This window comes from Onychomys torridus, chromosome X (assembly GCF_903995425.1).
Source record: "Onychomys torridus chromosome X, mOncTor1.1, whole genome shotgun sequence".
Taxonomy (NCBI): domain Eukaryota; kingdom Metazoa; phylum Chordata; class Mammalia; order Rodentia; family Cricetidae; genus Onychomys; species Onychomys torridus.
The window spans coordinates 32,672,513-32,698,905 of NC_050466.1; the positions used below are offsets into that span (position 1 = coordinate 32,672,513).

General features: G+C 41.1%; 1 protein-coding gene across 1 annotated transcript in view; it reads right to left on the reverse strand.

Moving 5' to 3' along the window:
- The window catches only part of Gpc3 (glypican 3), a 337,098-nt gene extending 310,906 nt beyond the window's left edge, over positions 1-26,192 (reverse strand). The window contains exon 1 of the mRNA XM_036174731.1: positions 25,821-26,192. Within this exon, the coding sequence (XP_036030624.1) occupies positions 25,821-25,992 (172 nt within the window). The 5' untranslated portion in view covers positions 25,993-26,192. The remainder of the gene's footprint in view (positions 1-25,820) is intronic.
- Between the last annotated feature and the right edge of the window lie 201 nt (positions 26,193-26,393).

Here is a 26,393-nt window from a genome sequence, read left to right on the forward strand (position 1 = left end):
CAATAAACAGGAAACTTAGCACTTCACTATTCACATAAGCCAGGGGGCTCCATTTGGGGAGATCTCATAACCTTCATTCTCAAATGCTAAAAATAAATAAATAAACAATAGCTAAAATCATTACAGGGTTACGAATTTCCATTGGTTTTCATACTATAACTCTACTCTCCTACATTACAAATTCTTAAAGAGCTGAGAACAACTTCCATTTCCTTTGGAATGTCTCAGGGACGTCATTCAACTGATGTACATACAATTGAATTAATGACAGTTGTAGACTAAGAGAACTACCATGAACTACGGGGTCTACCTCTATTTAAAACTCAGGGTAGTGGAGATGACCCTGACAGCTTTATATCTGTATAATGAACTTTGATCTTGGAAAAAAACTATAAAATCAATTTCCAAGCATTTTGACTATAAACAAATACATATTTCATTTGAAGGAGTGATAGAGCATACATTTCAAATTTTTACATAAGTATTTCTTGCACATGGGATCCAGTTTGGGATCCTACAACTTAAAAGGGCTATTTGAAGCACAGCAGCTTTATCTTTGGGGGAGGGGTCATACTCATGTGTGCCCAGTTTGTGCATCTTACCTGGTACTCCTTTCCCAGAAGCTAAGCACAGATAGTGAACTCGAAAGATTTTTTTTTTTTTTTTTTTTTTTGGTTTTTCGAGACAGGGTTTCTCTGTGTAAGTTTTGGTGTCTGTCCTGGATCTCTAGACCATGCTGGCCTCAAACTCACAGAGATCTGCCTGACTCTGCCTCCTGAGTGCTGGGATTAAAGGCATGCACTGCCAATGGCCAGTTCATGGAAGCTCTCTTTAGATGCAGCTCACTTTACACACTTACAGCTGCTGATGTCTCCAGGCATTGGATGCCTGTGGCTCAACCTTCTCGACTCTCATCACATGCTCTTCCCATTGGACCCATCTCTTGCTCTCTGTTGCTTCCATGTAAAGACCTGACATTTTAGACTTGCCCCACTTTCCCTTACCCAACTCCACCAGGGCTGGGATGTGGTCTTGTGCTTACCACACCCAGAAACTCTACTCCAGACTGGGGCTCTTTCCATAATGAAAAGCAGAGAGTTGACAGTGTGTATGAGGTTGTTGCCATGTGTCAGTTCTATTGGATTTGATTCCAAGACAGGAAGCCTGCAGTATAGCAAGCAGTAAGAACAAGTAAAGCAAAACCACTTACTGCTCCGCAGGTCAAGCTGCTTAAAGTCTAGTCTCTGCCATTTCCCAGCTGTGCAAGAGCAGCTCACACAACCTTTACATGTGCTTTTGCCCTTACCTGTAAAATGGATTACCAATACTCTCTGCTTTATAGAATAAATAGCTCAGCTTTCTTGGTACAGAGTAAACCTTCAATAAGTGTGAATTCAAATTAAATAAATAAAAAAGAAACTAAATTCATGTGTTCATGTGGAGACCAGACTTTCACACCCCAAAATAACCAGAGAACAGTTAAACTGGTCCATGGTTATGTGAGAAAATATGCAGTACATTTTCTGAAATGATGAAAATAATCTATATTTTAATTGAAGCAGTGGTTAGAAGTGTTTATACATATTTTTCAAAACTTGTTACGTAAAATGGGCACAATTTATTGTTTATAAATTATACATCAATAACGGTTGTTTTTAAAACATGTAGTATGACAATATTTCCTAGATAAGGGAATATTCATCAGACACTTTGTGGGGAGGAGTCAAAGGAAATGCCCAAGAGGACACTGGGCTTGAGTTAGAGCATAAAGGACAGAAAGTATTCAGAGAGGCCGACGGGTGATATGTGTTTGGTAACAGGAGAGTACATGGGCCAACTTTTTCAGGGACAGACTGCAATCTAGGGTACAGTTAGCTTATCAGGAATGACAAGCCCAAATTTGAAGGGCCTTGAATGCAGGCCAAGACCTATGGGCTTAACCCCAGAGGCAATAATGGACAACTGGAAGTTTTTGAGCAGGGACATAATATGATGAAGAGTGCTGTTTGGGAAGATTAGTCATATAGCCTGAAATTGAGAAATGGATGGTGTAACCCATCAAGGTCACTTCCATTCCCCTGATTTTCTAATTACCTTTATTATGTTCTATATGTTGGTTATTTGACTAAACTACAATTTTAACTAATGACAAAAAATTGTCAAAATCCTATTAGAAAGCACATAAAGAACAGAAGAAATATTTTTGGAAACCTTGATCCTTATACTTCTCTGAGAGCAGATGCAGCATATTCAAACAGCAACAGAAAAAAAATGAAGCGTCAGGGCTCAGTAACAATGAAAATTGAAATCTTTTCCATATATATGTGACTATGTATGATGATTTGACACATTTCATTGTCAAGGTCTGCTTTATGACCAGTGGGGGTTTTTTCCTAACAAAAGTACACTGTGCTGAAAATAAAAAAAAGCAGTATTATCACTGAGGTAATATTAGACAAAAGAATTTAATGATATAAAAACCCAGTTACTTCATGACTTATAGGGAAAATAACACATATTTATTAAGATTACAAAAAATATATCAGGCATTTTAAAAGGTTGTTTTTTAACAAAGGACAAGTTAATTTGCCATCCAAAAATATTAACTCATTTCCTTAGCATATAATAGTGACTTGCTATTAGAATGGCACCTTTTCCCCTAATTAATCATTATCTAAATCAAATCTTACATGCTCATTAATTTCTTACTAATCAAGCCAGGAATACAGATGAAAGAAATGGCTGCATTTGAAACCAGTGGGGAAAGTGATCATTGCTGATAAAGAAATGATCTTAGGGAATCCAGCAGAAGGTTATTTAGACTGAAACAACATGACCTTGTAGATGGTGCACCTGGATATCAGGAGCTCAGACTTTAAATCAAAGACTCTGCCTGGGGCTGCCATAGACTCGGCTTCTATAAAAGGCAGGCCAAAATGTCACTACTACACTGGAGTACTGGGGGTTTAAAACAACCCTAGAGATAAGTCCATTCTCTAGGCTTCAGAATTAAAGGATGAGTTACCTTTATCTGTACTGCCAACTGCCAACTAACTGCCTGTCATTTCATGCCCAGTAAACGTTCAACCCCCAGATCTCTGCACATGCACACATCCTCTGCACCAAGTGGTTCTTCCTGGACCACATCCCCAAGTGGCAGTAGACCTGCACTCTGGAAATACAAATTCATTGATTATAGTCAGCCCACTAACCTGTTGAGCAATTCATTCACCCAATATTCATAGAGTGCCAACTCTGTGCCAAGGACCTTGCCTAATACAAGGAATACTATGATGTGCAAAACATGGCCTCTACCCTAGAGTTCGTAGATTGTTCTAAGGATTCCTAATTAGACCTCTGATCACTCTAAGATATCCTAGTTCATCTTCATCTGCAATAGCCAAATATGATATTCTACAGATTGTGCTTTGTAGAATTTCATTACATATAGGTGTGGCAGAGGGAGGTTGTATGAGTGAGTGCAGTGCCCATGAAGGCCAGAAGAGGGCGTCAGATACCCCTGGAGCTGGAGTTAACAGTTGGCTGTCAGCCATCTTAACATGTTCTGGGAACTGAACTCCCGTCCTCTTCCAGAGCAGTTTGTGCTCTTAATCACTGAGCCATCTCTCCAGCTCCTACTTCTGCTTTTTCAATAATTCTGATTCTCCCCTCCCTATTGCTGCCTCATCACTTTTCAGCTTTTCACTTCGAAGATGACACTCTCCAAAGTGGACTTTCTGAGTCTAGATCCTTCTTGACCTAATTGTCAAAAAAAAATTTTACAGTCCTTTTCTGGTCAAGTCATTCTATTTCTTTCAAATTTTCCAAGAAAATGGAGCACGGGTATGGGGACTTATAAGTAGGTGGAATGTTCTGCACTCCAAGGAACCTGGCAAGACTAGAAAGGCAAGGCAAGGTAAGGAGTTACATGAGCCCTGCTGCGCCGCCATCACCCCTAGCTGCCTTTCCATTGGTTTCTACTGTAGAGAATGTACTTGTGAACAGAAAGAGACTGACTCCAAAAGTTTTCAGACCTTTGCTCCATCTTTTATAGATACTTCTCACATTCTAACTTGACTCACAGTTATATTTGTCTGCCTTCTCTGGACCTAAGTTCCTTGAGGGGAAGACCTTTGACTGATTCATCTTTTTCTCTCAAGGGACCAACTGTGCTTTGGGCTTGAAGCCCCTTGCTTTCACTTGTAGGCAATGCTAGAACTTCAAGAGACTTAGTTGTACAGAAATAGGTCAGATTCATTGATAACACTAGAATGAATTTAACAATAATGGAAGGACACACACACACCCTAATAAAATGAAAACTGAATTGTAGAGCAAAGCCAGGGTTGAAATAGAGTTGGGATGCAGAATATTCTTTCAGTTTACATTTCTTCCAGAGGGACTAAGCTAAGGTAATTTCACTCTCCCCTAGTGATTCCCTAATTATTATTCTACACAGATAAGTAGCTGAGATCCTGTCTTTCAGAAGATGGATAATTTTTCTTTTAATTTTTGAGATGCAATCTTCAAATATAAAAACCAGAGTAATAGTGAGGAATTTCAATATCCTAGCCTCAACCAAAGGACCCAGACCTTCCTTCTGTATGAAAGCCCACCGTGGGGAGGGGATTCTTTTGCAACAAGGATCAGGTGCTATCACCTCCTCTGTTATGAAATCACCTGTGACTTAGGCACGCTGCCCTTCCACAGCAAAAGATCGGGGGATCGTAATGCAAATGTTGAGACCCCCTTGCATGGAGCCTGGTATATAGTACACTAAAGTGTTGAATATTGGATTTATGAACAGTCAGTGATGAAACTCCTGTCTCTTGACACATTCAAACATAATTTGAATGGCAATATGAGAAACTGCAGAAGCAACTCTGCAGTAGGAAACAATCAAGTGATCTTTCAAGGTTCTTCCTTCTCTTTATATTTGCATGAAGGCCATACTCTTCCTCACTTGACACACCTAAGTTTTCCCATCTGAAAAGAGATGTTCCATAGCCAGGAATGTTAGAACTGGTCCTTTCATCATGAGCAAGTATGAAAGCATTTCTACAGAGAAGATCTCATCTGCACAAACTATATTAACCACTTTGTATGCAAGCCACAGCTAGAATTTTGAACGTCAACCTAAAAAGGCAGTCTTTTGTTTCACGGATGTTTCTGGCTCCCAAGTCTCCCTGTTGCTAGCATTTTAGCAAATAACAAAGAAGAGGTAGAAAGCCGCAGCACATTGAAAGTCCACCATCACCTTGGTCCCACAGATCCCATGAAAAGGCCTTTCAGGTGGGTAATAAGCAATAATTGCTTTCCTGTGGCTAAACTGTTTAGGAAAGAAAATAGACTTTTCAAGGGGAAAAATCCAGTCATAAGACAAAATTTATGCTGAATAAACATGGTAGCCTATTGTATTTCAAAACTCTTTTCTTCTGATCAAGAAACTGTGTTTTTACTCCCCATGTCCTCAGTTTAATTGTGTGGAAAATGGGTTAACAGCAGGCACTATGCACATCCCTCTTGGGAAACCCATGACATTTGACAACCCACTTTAAGCATTCCTTGAACAAGTTCCCTTTGAGTAGAGGAGTCCCATAATATGGTGTCATTCAGGAAGCCCCAGAAAGTTCACATCTTTAGACGATTTAATGCTATCTCTTAAAAAGATATGTCTATGCCTAACTCCCAGAATGTGTCACTGTGACCTTATCTGAAAAAGAGGTCTTTGAAGGCATAATTGAGAATCTGGAGATGAGGTCATAGTAAATTATCTCAGTGGAGTCTAAATCCAAATGACAGGTATCTATGCAAAGACACATAAAAGAAAGACATAGCAAAAGAAGGACATGGGAAGATGGAGGCAGAGATGGAAGGGATATAGTCACAGAAAAGGAGCCACCAAAAGCTCAAGGAGGCAAGGGAGGGTTCTTCCCCAGGATCTTTAGAAAGGCGACTCTGTGGTAGCCTTCTTTTGGATTTCTAACCTCCAGAACTGTCAGGGGGGAAAACCCAAGGTTTTAAACCACCAAATTTTAGGCAGCATGTGGCAGCCTTAGGTCTCCCCTTCTACCTCATCACCCTAATGTTGTCTAGTTGTTTCATCCTGAGGATATTCTGCTTTGGGTGAGACACTTATTTCATTGAGTGCCATCTCTACATGCAATACTCCTAAAATATGACTTTCATGCTTGAAGACAAAGGAGTTTCTTTGGACCTTCCTCCAGCAATGAAAGGGAGGTACAGAGAGGGAGTATATAAGCAACAGGGAAGGGGGTATAAAAAAAAAGAAGTAAAGATCAAGTAAAAAATGAACATGGAACACAAACCAAAACAAAATTTTATTTAAGGTCACCCCTAAGATAAACAATACTAATATAATCCATATTGTCTTTAGCTGCAATGCTTACATACTATAAGGATTTAAAAGCCTTGCAGAATTGAAACAACAACATCTCAGTTGTTGACCCATATTCCAGAAAATCTGATAGGAGGCTGTTGAGACCAATTCAAATGCCCCCTTTTCACTGCTCAAAGGCATTTGTTATCTTATGCGTACCAAATTAGGCTTGTTTGGGATACATAAAAAAAAAGTCTCTTTCAAAAGATTAGCAATTCAATAATCAGAAAGGAAACCAGGCAGTAATGAAAGCTGCCTGTGAGTCTGGACCTGAGCCCAACACTGAGTTTGTGTTTTTCTTCACATTACCCCTGCCCTACTCCTTAGCTTTTCTGGAGATGCTATTTCACGAGCTCCCAGGCAAATCTTTCCGATGCCCAATTGTCCTTACTACGATAATGCTTCTCCCAGCTCTAATGGCTACCCTACATTTCAGTTTCAAGCCATTGCACCTTGTAATTACATTCTCAGCCACTGTAAATAATCTGCACCCTCTATTATATGTTCCTCTTTCCCTAGGATAGAAATTGGTGGGGACGGGAGTCAGTTGCCTTGTTAGTACAGCACGCACACTGCACCTAAGCAAAATGCAACGGAAAGAAAGCCAAACACTCACTCTCTATCCCTGATTGAGAAGTGCTGCTATCAATCATTTCCTTTTTCTCATCCTTCAGCTTCTCTGAATAGCTACACGGGCGTGTTCCCGTGCTGTGGCATTTATACCATCTTGGGGACTAGCTGTGTAAATGTGCCAGTGATGTTAGCCATCTTCAATATAGTGTTAAAATGTTAGAAGTCAAAAGGGCTGAAAGGGACAGATTTTCTACCTCCTCACACCCACCCACATCATATGTATCAAAATCCTCATCCATTGACCATCCTCCTGCACGTTATTGAAGTCTAGACCTGGTAACTTCTGTGGAAGAGATTTAATGGAGGAGAAAGTGCTTGAGAAGGGTGTTGACAAGCAAAACAATGTAGATCAACTACAAGAAGATTGGAGACATAGAAAGTTTTGGTGGGTTTGTAGCCAACGGATACTGTTTCTCTCTCTCTCTCTCTCTCTCTCTCTCTCTCTCTCTCTCTCTCTCTCTCACACACACACACACACACACACACACACACACACACACACACGGTGCTGAATTCATTTTTCCCTGAACCAAATGTTTTCTAAAACTGAGGAAAATGTAAGTCTTTCCATGCTCAGTAGTAACTTTTTTCTTCATTGCTTTCTTTAGAAGCTATGAAAACAAAATAAATTACCCAAACAGATGATTTGGGGATTTCCCTTCCATTGCCATGATTTCACTGAGGGAAAAAAAGGAAGTTCCTTCTCTTCTCAAACTGTGGGGGAGCTCTCTAGATCTATTTGAATGCACTGTCTGGATCCACAGTCTCCCTGTGGATTGCCACTCTTAGGACTTGCCTCCAGCTCTTGAGACACAGTGATCTGGCTCAGGAATATCTGCCTCATTTAATCTGAGACTTTCTTGCAAAGAAATTGAAATAAGGGAGGAATAGTGGCCTGGGAAATATGGGACCAATTATCCCAAACCCTCCTGACTATGCATATCTAAGGAGTGGTGGTTTCAAGATAGCTAACGCTCCAATGAGGCCACGGCACTGATGGAAAGCTGGAACAAATAGCCAGAGTTCCATTTGAAGAACAACCTTCAGTAAGCAAGAAAGATCTGCCCCTAACCACAGGCTTCTAGACTGTATTCAGGAGATACCATTCCAACTAGTTCAAGCCACTGGTTTTTCTATGCACTCCTCCTTCCCTCCAACAGGTATAAGGAGCTTTGTCTTTCTACATATCTCCCCATGACTCCAAGACCAGAGATAACAGAGTATTAGATGTTGGATCCTTAGCATCTCATACACACTCAACTTTGAAAAATAGTTTCCTAGAAATGCTCAGCCTATCATGAAAATAAAGGAAGGGATGGGATTCTGGAATGAAAGAAACTGGGTTTAATTCACTGTGTGCCTACTTGACCATAGACAGGTTACTAAACTTCTGAGAGCCTCAGTATCCTTGTCTGTAAAATGGAGGGAAAAGATTCCCACCTGGTAGTGCTGTTGTTGAGGACTAAGTGAGATTATGCTCATAAAAGGTTTAGCACAGTGCCTGGCTCAATGATTGTTAACGATTATTAGCAGCACCCCGACCACAGGTGCTCAATAAAAACCAGCTGAATTGAAGTCGCACCAGTTGGAAGGACTAGCAGACAAAGGTGAGTGACCTGAGCCTTTTCTTTCTTTCTTTCTTTCTTTCTTTCCTTTCTTTCTTTCTTTCTTTCTTTCTTTCTTTTTCTTTTTCTTCTCTTCTTTTCTTCTCTCTCTCTCTCTCTCTCTCTCTCTCTCTCTCTCTTTCTTTCTTTCTTTTCTTCAGTTTTTCCCTCCTAGCTGTGCACCAGATGATTTCTGAGGGTTTTTGGTTGGATGGCTGGTTAGGGAATTTGGGGGTTTGTTTTTACTTATTTATTTTTATTTAGTGTGTGTGTGTGTGTGTGTGTGTGTGTGTGTTTAAAGGATAGAATAAGGATATGAGGATACTTAGGCTTCACTTTAGTTAACATTCATTTTTTTTTTCCTCATTCAAAGCAAATACCCCAGTATGGCAAAATCAGGCATATGATTTTCTAAGAAATATGGCAAGGCTATTAAAGACTTTAAATGAAAGTTGTGTAATGAGCACAAATCTGAATACGTTTAAATTTCCTCTAGATCTAGTATTTCCAGCAGGATTCTTAGATGGTTTCTAAAGTATTTTTTTGCACTGTGAGGCAACCAGGCCCTAAAAGATAGCAGAATTTCCTCAAGAGTGGGGGTAGGGAGCTGACATGCAATTGTAATGAAAATTAACCCCTGAAAATGCACAGGATTTTATTACCAAATGGATGCCTGAGGAGATTACTAGATTTTTAGGGTCTTTACTATAAAGGGAGCAACCTGCATGCCTGAAATAATTAAGAAGAGACTCAATTATCTAGTAAACTGAGATTTCAAACTACCCTGCTTACCTAAATGAGAAAAGCTGCTTAAACGAAAGCGTCATTACTTCTATTTAGACAACCCTTAGCAAAGATATACAAGGGCTGAAGAATGGGACCCCACATTCTTCCCTAAGCCACAACAATGCCTGTTTATGTAAATAGGATTTCCAATAACACAACGGAATCTTTCAAAAAATGTTTGCATTATTGTCTCTGAAAAAATGCAAACAGAGAAGATGAAAGTCAGAGGCTCTCACTATGATGGGGAGGGAATACCCTAAAATATTTATTCTGGTGAGTCTGAGCCAGGATTCCAAGCAGATCTCAGAAACAGACACTTTCTCTCCTTTTTTCAAAAGTCAGTGCAATATGAAGAGGCACAAAGACTTCTCTGATTTCATGGCAAGTTGACTTCACAGCCATTCGAAATCCCAGTTCAGAAAGAAACAAAGGCAGAAAGTGGTGGATATCTACTTGCCTTCATCTGGCAGCTCCTTCCAAAATATGAGCCAAAAATATAAATATCCCTACCTTCATCATCATCACCATCTGACAATCAAACACTCCCATGTGACTATAACAACCTCCAGGCACACACTGAAAGCTCATTAAAGAATATATGAAGGCTATTTATAGAAGAACTAAACAAAGAGGGAAAGAAGTATTAGCAAAATTAATTAGACTGCTCATGGTTTGGACAATGATTACTATTGGTTTGAACTCATGTCTACCTCCTTTACTTGACAGGTACTGTTGATTCTAGAGATACCGCATTTCTGGAGTTTTTAACTGATCTTGTAGTTTTTCAGTTCAAGAACTCAAGTTTTGACCTAACCTGTGTATATCAGCCTTGCTGTTTAGGCAGCTGATAAGAGGCAAAAATCCTTCTTGCTCATTAGGCCATTAGCTGCTGTTAAGCAAAGGGCTGGGGAGGGGCGTGCTCAGTGGCCCAGAGGAATGTGCTGGAGTCCACATATAAAGCCAGCCCTGATTTGGGGTTAAGAATTTAACCTTAAAAGGCTGACAAGTCATAAATTTGCCTGAGGTTCATATATATGTGTGACTTTCACAGTTTATATTTCCTAGCCAGAACCCAGAGTCAAAACATGCTCCCTGATTAATGAATGGTACTAATTGTTCTTCCTGACTTAAGAACATTAGTCTTTATCCATAATATTTTCTTAAAAAACACACAATCTCATACCTCAAACCTTCTGGCTTAGGGGAATTTAGGGAAACAGTTAGAAAAAAAAATAGGACAAGGGACTAATGTTATCTGTGACATAGAGCTACCATTTTGGTAGTCCTGACTGACTCAAAAAGCTTCCATTCCATTTTGTCCATCAAACAAAGTGCAAAGGAATATCCTCCAAACCTACACACACACACACACACACACACACACACACACACAGAGAGAGAGAGAGAGAGAGAGAGAGAGAGAGAGAGAGAATGCAAGCTTCAAGGAGAGTAGGAGAAAGATTGAAATGTCTTCAAGCACATTTTGTCAAACTTATCTTATTAAATATTTATACATAGGGCATAACCTAATAACCTTGGCCAAGTTTGGAAGAGATAACAGATACAAGACACACAAAAGATCCCCATAAGTATGAAGACAAAGAAACAGTATCACATAGCAGTAGGATTGGAACACAATCTCAAACCTGAAGTCAAGATTGAGACTGGAACAATAAAACCCCACAAGTGAAACAAGGTCCCTGAAATGTGATAATGTCATCAGGGAGAAGCAGACTGTAATTTGGTTAACCTACAAGGTAGGTGTCAGTTCTAACACGTGTTAGCAGGATTTCAAATGGACTCCCTTATCTCTAGATAAAAAGAAAAAGCATTCAGTGGAGTGGGAAGAGAGAGGCAGACAGAGACAGGAAGAGAGGGGGGATTTCTTAACCAGTGAGCCACCTTTCCAGCCCTGAAAGAGGTTCTAGGAACAAAGATGCAAACTGCCTTCACTGAGAATTAAGATAAAGAGTGAATGTCAACTGTGCAAAAAGTTATCTGAGATATTCAAGTCAAATATTCTTAATTATGTTCTGTCTATACAAAAAGCATTTTAAATTCTTGTGATTCTTCAAAAGAGGACACTTTGGAGCTCTTCATTTCCAAACTAAATAAGGAACAGTATTTCACAATATCCCAAGAGAAGTAACCAGGTACCCAAACCAAACATGTGGCAGAAAAGGGAACCTGTTTTCTCTCCCAGAATCACTGGGCGCAGGCAGATGTAGAGGAAGCTGAGGGCAAGAGGAGAGGGAACAAGGAGGGAGGGAAATCAGGGGCTACAGGAAAAGGCAATACAATTTAAAACCAAAATGCAGAGGAAAGTATAAAACATTACATTCATCTATTTGTTTTAGGAAGAAGAAACCATTCAATAAATATAACAAACCATAAAACACCTTCTGTTTTCAATTACAACCAGTTGAGGGAATATGTGAGGATGGAGGGGAAGCAGAGGGAAGGAGACATGAAGGAGGGCCCTTGTGATCTAGAGGTGTGTAAAGCCATGCGTGCAAAAAAATGCCCCTTGTTTCACTTAGTTCTGTGGTGTTAGCTAAGTAACCTGGGCTGCTCATTAGCACTGCTCTATGAAGTGTTGGTGAGCTTTGCAGGGATTTTACCCCTGAGTGACAGCTGGTAGTCACTGCTATTAGGATCAAATTTGAAAACAGCACTGGGTGATGTTGAGGGAAGTCTCTGAATGTTTGAGTTACAACATCACCTTCAGGTTTTGTTAATGAGGCAAACTTACTTCCTCAAAGAACAAAGAAACACCCATCTGAAGGCTTTTGAAGCCCCCCAAAAAAAACCCTTTAGACAATGTTATTGAATTGACCCACAGCACTGAACTTTCAAAGACAAGAAATGACTTAGGTTTGAGAAATTAACATTTGTAGAAAGCCTTCAGAATGCGGTGGGGAAACTAACCCTTAATTTCAGAAATAACTTTTAAGTTTGAAAACAAAGCATAAAACCTGATTCTGAAAATAGAACACTCTGTTGGAAACACTAAGTACAGTTCTTCCATGGCTCTTTGAAACCTTTCAAGGTGTACAGTGACTTCCGGGAACAACCAGAGAAGACAGACCTCAAGAATGCCAGCAAAAGAAAAAGCAGGAAACCATTCAACAACCACTCATCCCCTAGAGAAGTGACAAAATGATGAGTGCAGATATTTGCCCCTGGCTACATTGAATTAAGAGGCCTAGACTGTAGCTTTTACCTATGCACGGACACAAAGCAGATATTTCCCAAACTAGTCACAAAGTTATTAACTACTTAACAGAGATCTTGAGTACTCCTGCAAGCATGTGAGCGCTCCCTCACACTTGCTTGCGCGCTCTCTCTCTCTCTCTCTCTCTCTCTCTCTCTCTCTCTCTCTCTTTCATTATCCCATTCTCATTTAACCCCCAGCCTTTCCTTTCTCCCCCCTTCTCTCCCTCCTTCATTCCCTCCCTCTCTTCTTTCTCCTCTCTTTTCTTTCCCTACTTCTCATACATAAACTTCTTGTATAAAGGTCCCTAAGGCCACTTCAGTGCATGAATGGACAAAGCACAGATGTGAAAACTGACAAGGATGTTAATTTATGTTTACGATGTTCTAGCAAGTACTGAACAGTTCTTACCCTCATCTGACTTTCAATTGGAAGCTTTTTTCAAACTTTAACACACATACAATTCACTGGGAGACCTTGCTGGAAATACAGATTCAGATCCAATGGGTCTGGATGGGATAATATGGCTCAAACAATGAATAATTCCATCTAATCGTGAGGAATGGCAGGAGGGGTTCGTGAAAAAGATGGCACTGATGATGGAGTGATTAATTCTTGGCTCTGTTTAAGGTGATGTACTAAGGACTTTCTGATGAAGGTATTCAGCAGGCAATTGTGAGATTCTAAATTGGACAGCAAGAGGGAGGTCAGATTGAAAGGAGATGTGGAAACCATTCAAATATGATAAGGAAGTCATGGGAATGAGTGTGTGAGTAAGCAAAGACATGGGGGAGGGCAAAGGACACATAATAGCCAATACCTACGTCTAATAAAGGTTAGAAGGAACAGACTAGACAAGCAAAGGCAAAATGCAATAGAAGACCCCAGAATGTAGAATATCTCATAAGGCAAAGAAATATGACAATCCAGGTCAAAATTTTATATGTGCTGGGTGGTGGTGGTGCATGCCTTTAATCCCAGCACTCGGAAGGCAGAGGCAGGAAGATTCTCTGTGAGTTCGAGGCCAGCCTGGTCTCCAAAACGAGTTCCAGGAAAGGCGCAAAGCTACACAGAGAAACCCTGTCTCGAAAAAAGAAAAAAAAAAACAACTTTATATGTGCCCTGTATTATTTCCTTTTGCATTCCAAAGAGTACAGTGGAAATGGAGTAAGACAAATCTAGATTTAAATCCTAGCTCCACCATTTACAAAAACAGGAAAGTAAACCTTTCTGGGTCTCAGTTTTTCCAACTATAAAAACTATAAAATGGACACGCACTAGCTCTCTTTCAGGTTTGTTTTCCATATTGTGATAAATTACATAGATAGCAAGTGGCATATAGTAAGTACTGGGTAAATATTATTTATATGATCTTTGTTTGTTTGTTTGTTCTTTTTATTTATTTATTTGTTTGTTTGTTTATTTATTATGTATGCAGCATGTATGACTGCAGGCCAGAAGAGGGCACCAGATCTCATCACAGATGGTTGTGAGACAGCACGTGGTTGCTGGGAATTGAACTCAGGACCTCTGGAAGATCAGTCAGTGCTCTTAACCTCTGAGCCATTTCTCCCGCCCCTTTATATGATCTTCTAATGTAGGGAAACTATCCAGCCAAACTAAAAATGATCACAAAAAATCTACTAGAAACAAAGGCGTTTGGGGTGCGTGTTAAGAAAGTAGAAACCCTGTAGCTCAGCATAGTCAAGAGAACTTGGTGTTTTTGCCAAGAACTGGAGTTCAATTATCAGCACCCATATCAGGTGGCACATGACTGTCTGTAACTTTAGCTCCAGGGGCTCTTGATGCCCTCTTGTGGCCTCTGAGGGCAGATGTACATATAACACACACATGCAGACATACACTTGTACAAATTAATAAAATATAAATCTTTAAAAATAAAAGTAGAAACCCTGATAAGGACAACCTCTTAAACAATGGAGAATTTAAAGACACTAGATTTATTTTACAACTTTCTCCTAACCCAGAAACAAAAACACAGCAGAAGACATGTAAGCAAGATGACTCCAGTTTTACAAGTATTCCTAGCCTTTGCTTGGAACCAAGTGTCAGAGTCTAGCCAGCATAGAATATAGTCTAGATCTCCCAGAACTAGTGTTAAGCTTTCATTCTACAGAGTGAGAGAGCTCCCCCATGGGTGGGGGAAGCAAAATGTCCCCTTACCGGAACAAGGCACCAACTGCAGGCCCTTCATGAGTGCTTACATGTATGCACATGAGACACATGAAAGCAAGGCTTGAAAACTCAAAACGGCAAGGTATGGCTGTGAAAGACCACCCACTGCTAAAAGTAACAACTAACAACCTCCACTTGAAGTACCATTCATAGTTATAGCCATGAAAAACAAACAGAAATCAAACACTTTTACTCAACTGCATTTTCCAGTGTTTGTTCCCTCCCTCTCTCCCCAGCTCTCCTTCTCCCCACTCCTGAGTGTGTGCTTGCTTCAGTTGAAAGATCTGGCATTTTTTTTAAATCACCAGATATTGGCATAATACATTTTAAGACATGTGCCATGCAAAAGACTGGAAAATATCATCCACACCCATGACTTCTCCTTGAGCCTATATACTGATGAGCCACAACTGTGCTTCATCTGAACTCCACACTTTCCCTGTGATCTCATCTAGTCCCAGGACTTTAATTACCATCTATATACTGATAATTCCTAAATATGTTTCCCCAGCCCCAATTTCTCTCTATTCTGTAATTCAAATCACAACTTCAACTGCCTAGTAGACATTTTCTACCTCCATGATAAAAGTGCTCCACAAACTCAATCTGTTCAACAAACTCCTTATTTCTTCTTTAAAAATATACTCTTCTGGGCTGGAGAGATGGCTCAGTGGTTAAGAGCACCGACTGCTCTTCCCGAGGTCCTGAGTTCAATTCCCAGCAACCACATGGTGGCTCACAACCACCTGTAATGAGATCTGGTGCCCTCTTCTGGCCTGCAAGGACACATACAGATAGAGTACTGTATACATAATAAATAAATAAATCTTAAAATACACACACACACACATACTCTTCTAAACCAGGCATGGTGCACACATCTGCAGTCCCAGCTCCTCCGAGAGGGTAATAATTAATAATAACAAATAATTAATAATTTCAATGATTTACAGGCCACTAGGAACAATAGCTGTAGCCTAGCCTACCTCATCACTATGTGTATATACATGTGTCATGGCCCATGTCTAGAGGACATGCTTTGTGCAGTTGGTTCTCTCCTATCTTTTTGTGGGTTTCAGAGATTGAACTCAGGCTATCAGGCATGCCTGGCAAGTGTGAGTGAAGGCCTGTAGGTGGCAGTAAGAGGACAACCTCATTCTTTTTCCTCTACCTCAGTTTGTGACAGAGTATCTATTGATCACAGCCGCATATGCCAGGCTAGCTGGCCCTCAAGCTACCAGGGAATCACATGACTCCACCTCCCATATTGCCACAGGAACACTAGTATTGCATGTGCATACTATCATGCTGGCTTTACATGGGTCCTAAGGATTTGAACTCAAGTCCTCATCCTTGCAGGGTAAGCACTTTGCCCACTGAGCCATCTCTCCAGACCTTTACTTTAACTCTCTACTTCTCACATGTCTTGCACAACAGAACTATTTTTTTTTTTAAGATTTTTTAAAAAGATTTGTTTACTTTCATTTGTGTGTGTGTGTGTGTGTGTGTGTGTGTGTGTGTGTGTGTGTGTGTAAGCACTGAATGCATGCCTTGTGCCTTTGGAGGCCAGAAGGGGTGTCAAATCATCTGGAGGAAGCAAACCCAGGTCTTCCGCCAATAGCAACTAGTGCTTCCAACCACTGAGTCATCTTTCTAGTCCCTCTTGTTTGTTTGGTTAGTTTTTCAAGACAGGCTTTCTCTGTGTAACATTCCTGGCTATCCTGAAACTCCCTTTGTAGACCAGGCTGGCCTCGAACTCACTGAGATCCGCCTGCCTCTGCCTCCCAATTGCTGGGGTTAAAGGTGTGTGCTACCATACCACCTGGCTTGACAACGTCACTCTTAAGGCAACTAAGCATGCCACCCCATTTCCCAGAGCCCTACCTCATTACAGTAGCCTTCATTGGGCTGCCTTGATATTCAGAGTTCTCCTTATCTGACTCTCTCTGGTAAGGAACTCCTTGTTAGCAATAATTTTATTTTATTCATCAATTCTTATGTCCTGGCCCAGAATCTGTGCTCAATAACTGTGGGTTTAAACAATGCCTGAATGAATAAATAACAAGTAAATATTAATATAAAGTTCACTATTACTAAGTTTCTTTTCAGTGAGTTCCCATCTGTTTTGGTTTTTTGTTGGTTCGTTTGTTTGTTGTTTTTGGTTTATTGAGACAGATTTTTTCTAAGTATCTTTGGCTGTCCTCGAACTCACAGAGATTGGCCTGGCTCTGCCTCCCAAGTTGGGATTAAAGGCGTGCGCCACCACCGCCCAGCCCCTTTCTGTTTTCTAAAACAGATATGTATCTTACCCAGTGCAAACATTCTCAAAAATCTAGCTTGGGAAGTGCCTTTGGGGCCACATTCACATACAATACTACCAATACTAGAAGTAGTCCTCCAGAATGGGCCCAATTGATAGTACAGGTTGACTGTAGCTACTTAATAAGGATCACATCCCCACAATTGGGGAAATGATGAAACTTGATAAATAAGCAGTTGGTCTATGATATCAGTGGGAACCAGTGCAGCAACAACTTGGGGCCAATCCAAGTAAAAAGTCATTTGACTTGATCTATGGAAAGCTATATTCCTTAGTTCTCCCCACTGAGGCTTCGGCTTATCTTCCATCAGACATGTCCAACATTTTGACATTGTGACAAGATGTCATCATCCATGAAGTTCATGCTCAAGACTCATGATCAAATTATAAAAAAAAAAACATAATGTTTTGAGTCATTTTGCAATTTTTTGCTTAGCTGTATTCATAGCCAAAGTAGGCCACAGGTGCGTGTGACCCACAAGCTCCAGGTTGGACACACCCTGCTAGAAGTTACAGCTATATCATCTATGTGTATGCAGACTACAAATGGAACACGTGCACATACATGCACGTTGGAACCAGGCCAATCCTTGGAACTGAGAAGTTGCAGATTCTTTGTAAGTAGTTGTGTTGTGCATACACGAGTTATAGTAAAGCTTTCAAAACATAAATGTAAGCTATAGCTGGGAAAGTCTACCCACTGCTAAGAGTAACAAGAAATTTCACCTGAAACAATATGCATAATTAGATATGCTTATCAAAATAATAATGTATAGATATATATGTATAACCTATGAATATATATACATATGCAAATACCACATTTAGGTAACACCATAGCTAGAAAATCTTTGTCACATCCTCTTCAATCTTCTTGGGCCACCAGGACTCCCAGGGTCAGAGAGAACATGTGTGTTGCAACTCCATCATCCTTTCTTCATTCTCTGCTGCAAAGCACTTTAAACAACCATGCACTCAGGGACTCATTCTACAGTCACATGAAATCCTAAGTTTGCAGTAGACAATAGTCAAGTGCTCAAAACTCTGTCTTCAATGTGTATTCTTATATTCATTCCTGATGGTTAACTATTTAATTAATTACAATAATAATTCAGTACCAGGCACTCTACTCACCAGTGTAGAGGATATCTTGATTCAAATATTGCCCCTGCATTCAGTGAACATCAGATTTCAATGAAGTCATGAATTAGTTATATACTTCAAAATCATGGATGCAAAGTAAGAAGTACTGGTAAAATACTCCAGACAACAAATGCACTTGTGGTGTCTCTCTGTATTATCCATGAATACATGCAAAATTCCATGGTCAAATGTTTTCCAGTCCTTTCTGTCTGTTATATATGCTAGTTAATATTCTGCTGTATACCAGAATGTCAGCTTTTAATCTCCTCACTGCGTGTGTCACTCTAACTCTTCCTCTCTTTACCATTTTCCCCTCAGCTTCAATTATGCAAAGTCTGATAAAGAGCAAAGGAGAGTCTCAGGGTGTCATGATACACAGCATCAATACTAAGCATGCAGTGCTTGGAGAGAGGGGACAGACTAGAAATAAGGAAGGGACTATGCAAATTATTTTATTCTACCACATAAAATGTTTTATCCTGAAAACACAGTTTGGAATACGTCCTTTTAAACACAATTTCATCAATCATTCCACCATAGGTAAGAAATAGTAAATACTGAGGACAAACTTGGTTACAATCAGTTTGTCTTGGGAAGGATAGCTTATTGAGTATGCTGCAAAAAAGGCAATAGGTTGAACAGTAACTAGAGTACTGCCTATCAATATGTACTTCTTTAACTGATAACCTTGTAGTAATATTTTCACAACTCAAAATTCAACAGATCTATATAGTAAAGAAAATACATGAATTTATATGTGTATAATGATCTTTAAATTACTTAGAATTGCCTTGGAAACAAGAATAAAATACTCACCTCTTGTAAGATCTGGCTAGTCTACTTCTTCCAGGGAATTACAATGTAAGCAACTGAATTAAACCAACATCCTCTTTACTTACCTATAGGCAACAGATGGATTTTTTAACCTGAAAAAGTTGTTCCTTTTTAGAAAACCCAGTAAAATTAAATCAATACTTAAATGTTGACTTGACTGAAATTTTGTATTTCTAATATATTCTAACTGCATTCAGTAAATATGTACTAGTACTGACTGTTCACACTCAGTGGAGATACAAAGATGAATACCATATAATCCCTAACCTAAAGGAGATCATGGGCTCATGATAGGAATACTTGTAGCCAGGATTTCTAGTTATTTTCAAAAGGAAGACTCTAAAGGATCAATGAAAGTTTTACCATCTTCTCAATTCATAACAAATACAGACTTCATTGTAGAAAATTTGAAAGATAATATTTTAAACACTATAACTTTTTTGAGAAGTGAATAACTTTCATCTGGCAGTACATGAATGGATTCCAATGGGTAGATGTTTCTTTTATAATGAATTTGACTTTCCTGTCCCTTCTTATCACCACTTTCACTTATATTTTATCTTCCTTTCTATCAATTATTTATCAATATAAGCCTATTAAGTACACTTCAAAGAGCTTAGTAGATTTCCTAATCTGGCATATAAATACAATTCCAGCTACTAGAAGTAATTAACTGTTTTAGAACACTAGCAATTCATTAACTTTCTTTTTATTCATGAGGAAAAATACAAATTGTCGAATGTAGCTTTGTCCATCTCTACACAAAGAGAAGCCAAAGAGAAAAATGTTTTTCTTGATAATCACTTTGGACTTATTTTTGTTGTTGTTTTTAAAAATGACAAGAATTGCTGATAATTAGCACTTGTATATGTGAAATTTAGTTGGCCTAATTTGTAGTAGAGGAGTAAAGCTTCTTTACTTTGTATATTCAAAAGGATTTTCCCTTTTCCCGTGGGCCCATGGTGTTCCAGCGGGCGCCTTGCCACTCACACACAGAATTTCAAAATGCACTTTCTCTGCTGATATGCCCGCTATCACCCTGCTTTCTGAACCATGTTCTCTCTACCATTATAGTTCAGGAGGTAAATTCCCATTACTTGATGCTGTCTAAAGCTAGTCTGGGGAACCATGGCTAGGATTCTATTTTCTGATGTTCATTTCTTAATGGACTGCTAGAGATACTGTTTCAAGGCAGACAGACTGCTAAATATGGGCAAATGACTAGGGGATTTTTCTGGCCATACTTCCCCTTAGCCCCTAGAATACCAAAGACATCAAACTCATTTACAAGGTCAGCTAGGGCTCAACAGATGTTGGCTCTTGGAATAGTCTCTTGAGTTGAGCCTGTACACGAATTCTGATCCCAGGTTACAGAAACCCATGAGGTGCTTCAACAGGTCTGTGCATGTCTCCTAATTCAACTTCCAAATATGGTGATACCAACATTAGCAAGAAGGTCTAGCTGACATTAAAACAAAGAGGACTTGATTGAAGTGAGCTCCTAAGATTTATGTGCTATAATAATTGTTGATTTTTAACTATACTAATCCAGGCATAACAATGCTGCTGACTTCAATTTGTTCTTTGGGCATTCAACATTAATAAGCCCTACCAGTTATTAAGAGTCAGCAGATAGCTCAAATAAGCCTGGATCTATCCATAGCCAAAATACATAAAAACTAAAAAGTTTATCTACACACCCTAATAATGTGCCACAACACTGGGTTTAAGCTTTTAAAATAAGCCCGAGAAAAGTATGTGGGAGTTCATATAAAATACTTAATGATCTGGAGACTCTATTTTTGTTAATTATCAATCAAATGCTGTATGGTGCTTAGCATTGTGCTCAACACCACTCAAATCAAGAGCTTTCCCTTTAAGAAGCTTATAATCTAAAACATACAAATAACCATATGCAGAAAAAAGCTAGAGATCAGAGTAAAAGGAAGCATTCACAAAAATGTACAAATTCAGCACGCCAGAACTTTTCAGTTGAGCAACATGATCCCCAGTGAAATTCTTTCCAAATGATGTATCGTGTGCACAAGTTATAAGTGATTATCTTCAATTTTCTTAGAAATGAGTAATAAGATCCCTCTTAAGACCCACGCTTTTGTATATGCATCAAACACTAAAGTTTGGCATGGCCATTGATAGCTGCCATTTAAAGAGAAAACATATTTTCTGCCTTGTCTCATAGGAGACAAATCCAGGACTCTTTTCTCCTAGGTTGGTAATAAGCAGTCTTTTCGTAGGCTACAGTGAACAGCAAACATTGCAACTCTAAAGATGGAAGCAACAGAATGCTCAAAAATATTGCATCAAAATATTGGATACAATCTACCAGCCCATAAGAAAAAAAAACATTGCAAAACTGACACCATCTGTGTCATCTAGCATCCATCAAATCCTGTCTTCTGTCTCTTTTTAAGATGGAGGCTCTATTAAGAGACCTCTCCCTATCTCCCACTTCATCTCTTCAGTTCTTTTCCCTTGCCCAGGCTGCCTATTGTGACCATTTCAGCCAATTTCCTGGAGGTATTTTCTAGCCCCTTTCACCCTATTTAATCCTACAAGTTTCCTGGGAAGCCTGTTTACTTGTGTGCTCCCCCACTACACTGCAAACCCTTTGACAAAAGAGCCTGCATCTTACTCCTCTCTACACGCCCCCCAGCACCTAACAGAGCCTGCCAAGGTGCCTCACCAATTAGCAGCCATGTCCATCAGATCGATGGCTCTTTCTAAGTACTTCTCAGTCAGGATTTATGCAATAAATATATTCAGAGCACATCTGAAAGAATTCTCTAAACTCCACTAAGTTAGTACACAGCAATACAACTTTGTAAAAGTTTTGACCAATCACCTGCTCACCCAAATGTCTAGTGCAGTCTCAGAGGAGAGAAAACCCTCCCCTGCCTCAATTCTCATTCTCGCTCCCAACATTAGGATTGTTAATTGTTTCAAAATAATTGGAGCACCACAGCTGGCAACACAAATGTGGTTGCTAGTTCTCACAGTAAACACACACACACACACACACACACACACACACACACACACACACAAGCAAGCATGCACGCACACGCACATTTAAAAACAAACTCTTTGTTTCAAGCATTTTACTTTGTATTTTTCTGTTTCCTCAATTTCAAGAAACTCCAAGTGGATCTTGGCTCTTGGAAGCTGCCTTTTACCCATTAGGTGCATTTGGCCTTCTAGATCACTTCTAGCACTTTCCAAGGCCCTCTCTGAGGCAAGATCTCTCAATCTTAGGGAAGTTGCAACACTACCATGGTTTGTTTGATTTTCTTCTCATTGCCATCTGCCCCCTGTGACTCCCACCCCCAACAAAAGTGTTATATGGCATTCATAAAGAGAATTACACTTGATTTTTGTTTAGGGGAATTTTTTTTCAGACTTCTGTAACATTCCCTTGAGACAATTGAAAACATCATTGTCTGATTACTAGCTCACTTCCCTTGCCTAAAATTGTATCCATTCTTGATTGCGCCTGTGGGTAGGTTAAGCAAAACAAAATAAACATCTAGACTTATGAGCTCATTGGCTTTTTTTCTGAATTTTTCTAAATTAAATAAGGGTAAAAGAGCTGCACTGAAAGTCAGTTATAGGGATTTCTCTGCCAAATGCTAACTCTGTGTGCCTGGTTTCCATCTGTAGTGCTTTCCAAGTTACAAATCCTTAAAAAAAAAGTGGGGTCTGAAGAGATTCCTGGATTTGGGGAACATGCTATTTGGAATGGCTATCCAGTGCCTTTGAACACTCTAAAGAAATGGGAACATGAGATTGCAAGGGTTTAGGCCAGCTTTGTAGAAGTCTGGGGTACTTCTTCAGCACCAGTGATTTATTTTTTAGGCTGGCTAATTTCAAATGCCATTTAGTCTCATCCATATTAGCATAAGAAATGTACCTTATCCACTCTAACCCAATTCTACTAATGGCCAAAGTTAGCAGTCAATCCCAAATGTGCCCCTTACGTGAAACAGGACATTCTTGAGGGTTTCTCTTTAGTGGGACCGGATCTCATTTTATCTGGGACAAAGAAAGCTTTAGTGTAGTTAAGACAGTGCAGCAGATAAACTGAACATGATTGAAACCATGGATGGGGGAGGGGAGTGAGTCAAGCGGTCATTGTGATGGCTCATAACTATCAAATAATTTGCAGCTCTCTTTCAATTTCTAACCAGTGAACGACAGCAGCAAATTACACATTTATTCGCTTTGAAATTACATACTTGCCATTGTATTCAGTCTGCCATTATCATCTCTTCTCTGAAATACTGATGATCTCTTTCCACACACGAACATTAGGATTTTCACCATATTTTCTATATCTTCACACCATCCATATTTGCCTAACTATAATTCAGGACAAATGGTTTTGTACCAGGCCTGAGAATCTGAAAGCTGTACTGCCATAGTTAAAAAAAAAAATGGGTACAGGATAGCTGTATAAATATCGCCATATTTGAAATTTGGACTTGTTTCTATGCCTGCCATGTAGAAGGTGCTGGCCACCATTTAATTTTATTAAGTAACTGAAGTGAGTTGTGGTGGTTTAATACGAGAAAAAAAAAAAAACTGGAAAAGTGCTTTCTCCCGGAGTTTTGGGATTAATAATAGAGGGGGAAAAATCTCTATTACAAATAAGTCTCTATAAGTATGATCATCCTTAGGCTGGAAGCACGAAAGGCAGGAAGCAAGCTCTGGCCAACTCTCATTGACACAGTGTGTGGGCCCTCCCAATACTTTTATACAGATGTAGCAAAGAGGCAGGCAGCCAGAGAGCTGGGGGAAGAGGGAGAAAGGCAGGCAAGCACGCGCACGCTTGTGTGTGTGTGTGTGTGTGTGTGTGTGTGTGTGTGTGTGTGTGTGTGTGTGTGTGTGCGCGCGCGCTCGCACGCGTATGTTTGTGAGTGCGTGTGTGCGTGTGTGTTAATGGGTTGACTTTTCTGTTTTCCTCCCTTCTTAAGCACCTATATTTTATCTCACCACTTCGCATCGGCCAAATGCTGCCCAACCCCAACCCTGGACCAATTCATCTTGTGGGGGGCTCAGCCTATAAGGACCAATTTTTACATTATCAACAAAAGCGTGTTCTCTAGCCTTAGCAATCTAATTACCATGGCACTTCCAGGGGAGAGAGATTCGCCTGTTGTTTCAGCTCTGTAGAACTGATTCATAGGTTGCCCCTTACAGCTCTTGCACACGCCCACGTGGTACGTTATTAAGACTTAACAGTGGAAGAGGTAGTTTTACCCTCCCTTAGAGCGATATCCTGCAAGGCAATATTTAACATATGCGCAAGTGCATTTCAGTCACCAAAAAGGGGTGACCAATTACCTTTGCAACTAAACAGCAGGCTTGCTAGGCTCTTTTCATCAACCTAAAGAAAAGGCTGAGGGCGCGCTGGCTGCCTAGGTAACCTCCTGCCAGTGAACGCTCCCTGGCAGCGCCCACAAGGCGCGCATCCGCATTCACAACTTGGTCCAACGATCCGGTCCGCCTCCCTGACTTGTTGAGAGCCACCAGCCAAGTTGTGGCTAGGCTTGCTCCCAATCTCTCCCAAGCGCGGGACACGCACTTGGCTGGATGCACAAGTCCTTGGAAAGAGACCCTGGAGGCCACAAACGACTCATGGTGTTCGAATACGGTTGGCTGGTTTCTTCTGAGCGCACCTCTGAAAAATTAATCTTTTTGAAACCTATTCTTCCTGCCCATATTGTTAGTGTAGCAACTTGTCCTGATTGGATTCTAAGGCAGGCGTTAAGACCCCAACCTCTGGATAGTCAATCACACAACGCCATTAATATTCATCTGTTGACAGCAGCAGCCCTCAGCTAAGGCTAAAATATGCCCTTACAGAACGATCTGATTGTGCAGAACAAAAGGCAGGCGCCCAGAAACTTTCCTCTGCCTAAAATCTTCTCCTCTTCAGGGTCCAGCCTGTCAAGGCAGATGAATTTGGGAGGGGGAGGAGTTAAATCGTCTTTGGACTCGTGCTCCGCAGGCCAGCACCGCCGATTTTTAAAGAGATTTTGCCAACCTAGATAAGGGAAGCTGTTTTGAAGGAAAAGGCTTAGTCTTCACATTTTGGGGGATCCTCTTACTCAAAAGTTTCCTTCAGTGTGTCTTTACTAGCCCCTGTGGATTCAAGATTTGTGTTTAACTTTGCCTGCACTCGGGCCCGGCCAGCCTCGGGAACCCAGACTAGGGAAAGGAAGGCATGGGGAACACACGGTGGAGAAAGTATGGCCAGAGCTGTGGGTCCAGCTAAGGCAGAACGTGTGAGTAAGGGTGATAAATTCTCGAATCACCATCTCCACGTTGTGAAGCCGCTTTGCTAGAACCGTAGGGGAGCCAGCTCCCACCTTCCCGCCCTCCCCAAAAATGGGCGCTAGAAAGGCGATCTCCGCCGTTCCTTGATCTGGCTTGCACCTTCCCTGACAGCAGCGTGAGCCTGGGGCATGTGGACTGAGTCCATACATACTCTACTCCCCTCCCTCAGTATACTGGGCCAGGCCCCAGGCACAGCGACCATTCCCAGGTACCCGGCAGCAGAGAGCACAGCCGCGGCCCCTCTCGGCAAGCGCAGCGCGCTCTAGGAAGAGCCACCACGCGCGCCTTGGCTTCCCAATATGCGCGGGGAATGCTCAAGGGACCCCTACTCACCTGGCACAGGGGTTTCCGGAACCCATTTGAGTCCGGGCTGCAGTCTCTGGAAGAAAGAGCGGACCTGGTGACAGGTGGCGTCTGGAGGCGGCGGGGGCTGCGCCTGTCCCAGGCAGCCCAAGCCGAGCAGCATCGCCACCAGCAAGCACGCGGAACGCATGGTCCCGGCCATCCGGCTTCTCGGGGGAGCGAGGAGAGCACGAGAGAGTGTCAATAAGAACCGGAGCGGTCCCGGGACTCAGCAAGTCTGGCAGTGGCCCTGCAGAGCAAGAGACAAGCCGCTACACAGCCGCTGCAAAAGTTTCCTCGCAGCTACCTGGGCGCTGGGCGAGGGCGGGAACCGCTTGGCGGCGCAGGGCGGCCCGGGGCGGAGCCTTGTGGGCGGGGCGAGGAGGGAGGGGGCGGGGCGAGAAGAGCCGCGCCGCCTGTGGGGGACGGCGGCAGGGTCGTGTGACTGCTAGCCTGCGGGATGCGGGGTGTGGCGGGAAGCGTAGCTGGGAGACTGGGTTTACCTCAGCGGGCAAACCTGGCGGGAGAGGCGCGGGAGGAGGGTGCGGAGTGTGTGCGGTGGCT